This window comes from Myotis brandtii, unplaced genomic scaffold (assembly GCF_000412655.1).
Source record: "Myotis brandtii unplaced genomic scaffold, ASM41265v1 scaffold1496, whole genome shotgun sequence".
NCBI lineage: Eukaryota > Metazoa > Chordata > Mammalia > Chiroptera > Vespertilionidae > Myotis > Myotis brandtii.
In genome coordinates, this window is record NW_005355398.1 from 267094 (window position 1) to 272658 (window position 5565).

Consider the following 5565-nt stretch of genomic DNA (forward strand, 5'->3'; position numbering starts at 1 on the left):
AGCTTTAGCCTCCCTCCCCCCCCCGCCCCCCGCTCTGGGGGCAGCAGCTCAGAACAGCTGGGACCAGGACACAGACAGGTCCCCTGTCCAGGCATCTTTTGTAAATTACCCCCAAAGTCCTTATGTGCCCAGGCTTCCAGAGGAGGCAGCCCAATTTTGGGGAATTTCCCTAATTTGGGGAATGTCCCAGTTTTGGGACTACTCCCTAATTTTGAACACCCTTTGAATTTTCTAGAATCTCTGCCCCTCCCCATCAATAGAAGCAAGACTCAGGGACAGTTGACAGGAAGTAAACAGAACTCAGGGACAGAAAGGAGTGAGGTGCCCCAGCTGATTTGGCTCAGTGGATAGAGCGTAGGCCTGTGGACTTAAGGTCCCGGGTTCTATTCTGGTCAGAGGCGCATGCCCTGGCTGCGGGCTCAATCCCCAGAGCGGGGCGTGCAGGAGGCCGCCAATCAGTGATTCTCTCTCATCATTGATGTTTCTATCTCTCCCTCTCCCTTCCTTTCTAAAATAAGAAAATAAAAAATAAAAAGGAGTGAGGCTGGGGCCTCAAACTGGAGGTCCCCAGGTTGGATCAGGGTCATGGTCAAATTTTGTTTGACGCACATGGACTTGAATTCAGGCTTCTGGATGGAGCTAAGGTTCTCAGTTGGCCCCAGCCTCCCCCACCCCGACCCACTGCACACATCCATCTCAGTGGTGGCCTGTGGGCCATCGAGTTTGCAATCCTCAGTATAGAGCTTTGGGGGGTAAAACTTTTTTTTTTTAATTTTTTAAAAAAATATATTTTTTATTGAGTTTTCACAGAGAGGAAGGGAGAGAGATAGAGAGTTAGAAACATCGATGAGAGAGAAACATCGATCAGCTGCCTCCTGCACACCCCCTACTGGGGATGTGCCCACAACCAAGGTACATGCCCTTGACCGGAATCGAACCTGGGACCCTTCAGTCCGCAGGCCGATGCTCTATCCATTGAGCCAAACCGGTTTCGGCGTAAAACTTTTTATTATGAAAATTTTCACACACACAGAAGAGTGGGAAACAGAACGGAGGCCTAAACGCTCAGGCAACTGCCTTCTCAATTATAAGAGGAAGTGAGGCCCAGAAAAGGTGGCCCACTGCCCAAAGCCGCCCAGCTCAAAGGTCTGGGTTTCCCCCAATTTACAAGGGATTTAAGAAAGTTGGACCAGCCCTAACCGGTTTGGCTCAGTGGATAGAGCGTTGGCCTGCAGACTGAGGGGTCCCGGGTTCGGTTCCAGTCGGGGGCATGTGCCTTGGTTGCGGGCGCGTCCCCAGTGGGGGGTGTGCAGGAGGCAGCTGATCGATGTTTCTCTCTCATCGATGTTTCTAACTCTCTATCCCTCTCCCTTCCTCTCTGGAAAAAATCAATAAAATATATTAAAAAAAAAAAAAAGAAAGAAAGTTGGACCAGGTGGGAGTTGGGGAGGGATGTATTCATCCCATCAAAAAACCCACATCTACTGAGCACCTGTGATGTGCAGGGTCCAACGCTAGGGCGTCCGTGGGGACCACACAGCCCTGGATCCTGCTTCACAGAGACGTCGGGGAGCAGGAGTCCATGCCCAGAGCACAGAGCACAGCCTCCGGGCCTTTGCACTTGCTGTTCCCACTGCCTGGCACACTGTTCCCCTAGACAACTGCATGGCTGTCTCTCCTTCCCCTCCTTCTAAGCGCTGCTGAAGGACTGAGGGCCTGGGGGATCCCTGCTCCCACGGGGTCTTATCCCCGATTTTCCTGCTGGCCCCTCCCCGAGGGTCCTGTCCCTCCCTGCCTGTCAAGGGCAGTGCAGACTTAGGTGACTCAAGCAGGCTGCAGCCCTACCTTGGTTGTGGGCTGTGCTCTGGGAGTTCTGCCGCCTCTTATACACCGTCAGACTCCCTGAAAAAGCATGGAGTGCCCTCTGATTGCCAGGCCCCTGCCCTGCTCCCCACAGCCGCCCTGTGAGGTCAGAACAGCCACAAATGGGTAAACTGAGGCTGGGTGCCAGGAGTGACCTGTCCAAGGCACCCTAGCAGGCACAGGATGGTGCCCACATACTGGATGGCTGTACAGTGAGGTGTTTGAGGGACCCCAGGCTGGACAGAGGCCCCCCCCAGACGAGAAAGCAGAGACCAGAGGGCTGGCGTGGTGAGGGTGGGGGTTGGATGAAGAGGGATCTATCACCCCCTCATGGCCCTTCCCAGGAGCAGTGGCCCCATCTGTGCTCGGAGAGGGGGTAGGAAGGGCTGCAGTGTGAGATGTGTGGGTCTGGAAGCCTCAGTTCTCTTGGCCAAGCGGCCTGTTGTTTTCTCGCCTCAGCCTGGATTCTTCTCTCACAATAAATTTGTTGGCCCCGAAGCCCAGGTTCTCAGGGCCCTGCTGCCCAAGTTTTCCTGTCCCCACGGCCCCCTTCCTGTCCCCGCAGGACGGTGGCCGCTGAGGTGAGGAAGCAGGTGTCCCGGGAACGCAGCGGCTCTCCCCACTCCAGCAGGCGCTGCAGCAGCTCCCTGGGGGTAAGTGTTCGGGAGGTGCCCCCCTGCCCAGACCCCGCCCGCTCATAGAGCTGGGGTTCCCCTGTGCCTGGGCTCTGTCCACCCCACCCACTAGTGCCCTGTCCTGTGGGAAAGCTGAGGCGACTTCGACTGGCCGTGGCAGGGGAGGGGTTCCTGGCCGGCCCAGTGCTGCCCCCATTCCTGCTTCCCTGTGAGTGGGGAGGGTGCTCCCTGGGGTGGGGGACAGCCCTGTGGGTGGTCGGGGTGGGAGGGGGGAGAGGCTCCAGCCTGATGGAGCCCCACCTCCTGCTGCCTGGACCACCCAGCTGAAGAGGGGGAGGCGGCCTGGGGGCTGGGAGATCCGTCAGCTGCAGAGGGAAGGGGTGGGGCCATCTCGCCGCTGGGCCTGAGGAATTGTGTTTCTCGGCTGCAGTCAGGAGGCCTTTCCTTCCACCATTAGTTCCCTCCCTTCCAGGCACAGGGTGTGATTTCCTGCCTGGAAGGAGGGGTGGGGCCGGCATAGCTGGGCTGGGAGAGGAGAGTCTGAGGTCACCACCCTTCGTAGAACCTCTCCAGCTCCAGCGCCCTCCGTGGCTCCCACTGCCCTCTTACTTGAATCTGAGGCCAGCCCAGGCCCACACTCGACCTCCACCCCCACTCCCAGTGCCCAGGACTGGGGTCACGGCCACTTTGCTCTGAACCAGGTCCCCCTGACCGAAGTCATTGAGCCCCTGGACTTCGAGGATGTGCTGCAAAGCCGGCCGCCCGAGGTTGAGCCCGGGCCCCTCCGAGACCTGGTCGAGTTTCCCGCTGATGACCTGGAGCTGCTGCTGCAGCCCCGAGAATGCCGGACCACAGAGCTCGGGATCCCCAAGGAAGGGTGGGTTCCACCCCACGCCCTCCCTGTTCATAACTCCACTCTGCCTCCATGCACCCCCTCCCCATCTACACCTCCTTCCCATCAAACACCCAACAGCCCTGAATTCAAATCCTGCCTCCTCTGTGTGGCCTGGAGAAGTCACCCACCACCCCCCCCGCCCCAGCCTCTATCTCCCTATCTCTGAGACAGGCAGAAGGGCGTGCCCCCACCTCACAGCTCCCTGGAAGGACTAACACGAGGCCCTGCCTCTGTTTACCCTGATTTTATTTTGCTCAGAAAGCTGGATGCCCAGGTGAGGGCCGCGGTGGAGATGTATACAGAGGACTGGATCATCGCCCACAGAAGGTGGGTCTGGCTGGGGGCAGCTCAGGGTGGAGGGTCAAGAGGCCAGGTCTGAGCCCAGAAGAGCCCATTGTCCGTGGCTGGTCCTCCTGCTTATCTGCCCATTGTCACTGCGTGAGCAGCTGGACTTCAGGGATGGAGTACAGGGTAGGTGGATGGTCTTGCAGGCATCACCTGGCCTTCAGGTGTGTCAGGGTGCATCGGGGAGTCCGGGGGAGCCCTGATCCCCGCTACCCACCCAGTCCCGCCTCCTCCTAGGTACCAGCATCTGAGTTCGGCATACAGTCCCATCACCACAGAGACCCAGCGAGAGCGACAGAAAGGCCTCACCCGCCAGGTTTTTGAGCAGGATGCGTCTGGAGACGAGAAATCCGGGCCAGAGGACTCGGTGAGGCATCCCTGGGTCGGGATCACTGCAGGGGTATGTGTGTGGGCTCCAGCCCCGGCTCTCAGTCACATGTAATGGGAAATGACCCAAATACCCTTGAATTTAAAAGGAAATGTATTGACCCCATGAGTGAAAAGTTAAGGATAATAATTATAAACATTTATTAAGCGCTTAGTGTATACCAAGTACTTAATACTTGTCCTCATTTCTCATCCTGTGAGGCAGGGCAACCATTACACCCATTTTACAGATTAAAAAACTGAGGCACAGCCAGGTGATTAGAGGACCATCACTGTCCCACTGCGACTCCAGCCTATATTTTGTCAGCCAGCATTTACTGAGCAGCTACTTTATACCAAGAATAATTATACTAAGAATTATTGTTATTGTTTTCATTGTTATTATTTATAGATGTAGCTAGGGAAGCTGAGGCCCTCAGAGTTGGGGGTCTAGATCTGGAGTCGCAGAGCTGAGCCTGGATTTGAACCAGGGTGATCTAGCTTTGACCGTAGCTGTGTCTGGGAGGTCAGGTAGGGTCCTGGGCCAGTGACAGCCCTGGAAGAAGAACTCTCCCTCCCCCGGCAACAGTGAGCAGAGTCCCAGGGAAGCTCTCACTGACCCAGCCCAGGTCTGTCCTCCACCTTGGAGCCTGTCTCTGGGGCTGGTAGATGTATTCTGATTGGCCGGATGGGGGTCGTGTGAGGCTCAGAGCATGGGGATGGGAGTAGCCTTCCCGACGATGGTGAAGGAGGAAGGCTCCCCAATAAGTTTCTAGAAAGAGAGTCAGCGAAGTCTCCAGGTGACCCTTGGTGGTGCTTGCCCGTCTCCACTGGCAGGAGGACCCCCGGCATTCCTCGGGCTCCCCAGAGGACACTCCTCGAAGCAGCGGCGCCTCTGGCATCTTCGACCTAAAGAACTTGGCCGCTGACTCACTGCTGCCCTCGCTGCTGGAGCGGGTGGCCCCCGAGGATGTGGACCAGCGCAATGAGGCCCTACGAAGGCAGCACCGGGCCCGCACCCTGCTCACCCTCTACCCGGCACCTGACGAGGTGGGTACCTTCAGGCCCCGAGGCCAACACCCCTCCAACTGACATGTATCCCTATGTATTATCCCACCAACTTGTACCGGGTGCCTACTGTATACCCTGTGTTTTTATTCAGTGGCTTATATTGGATGTCTAATATGCACCCCCATATTTATTCAACCAATACTTATTGTATACCTTCTGTATAGACCTCTCTTTAATCTAACAGAATTTATTTAGTGCCTATTACATGCCTATATTTAGCTAATCAACGCTTATTGGACAACTAGTGGATATACACTTTATTTTTATTGAATGGCTTTTATTAGACATCTATATACCCCTATATTTATCCAACCCACTTTTATTGGGTATCTAGTATTTTCATTCAACCATTTATTGAGTCTTAATTGTGTACGTCTATATTTATTCAAT

At 55.7% G+C, this 5565-nt stretch overlaps 1 protein-coding gene across 1 annotated transcript in view; it reads left to right on the forward strand.

Annotated features, from left to right (window-relative positions):
• Positions 1-2348: 2348 nt before the first annotated feature.
• Positions 2349-5565, forward strand: part of DOCK6 (dedicator of cytokinesis 6) — a gene marked incomplete at its 5' end in the record, with an annotated part of 37726 nt that continues 34509 nt past the window's right edge. Inside the window, 5 exons of the mRNA XM_014535732.1 lie at positions 2349-2516; positions 3200-3375; positions 3652-3720; positions 3976-4105; positions 4942-5154. Of these exons, the coding sequence (XP_014391218.1) occupies positions 2349-2516; positions 3200-3375; positions 3652-3720; positions 3976-4105; positions 4942-5154 (756 nt within the window). The remainder of the gene's footprint in view (positions 2517-3199; positions 3376-3651; positions 3721-3975; positions 4106-4941; positions 5155-5565) is intronic.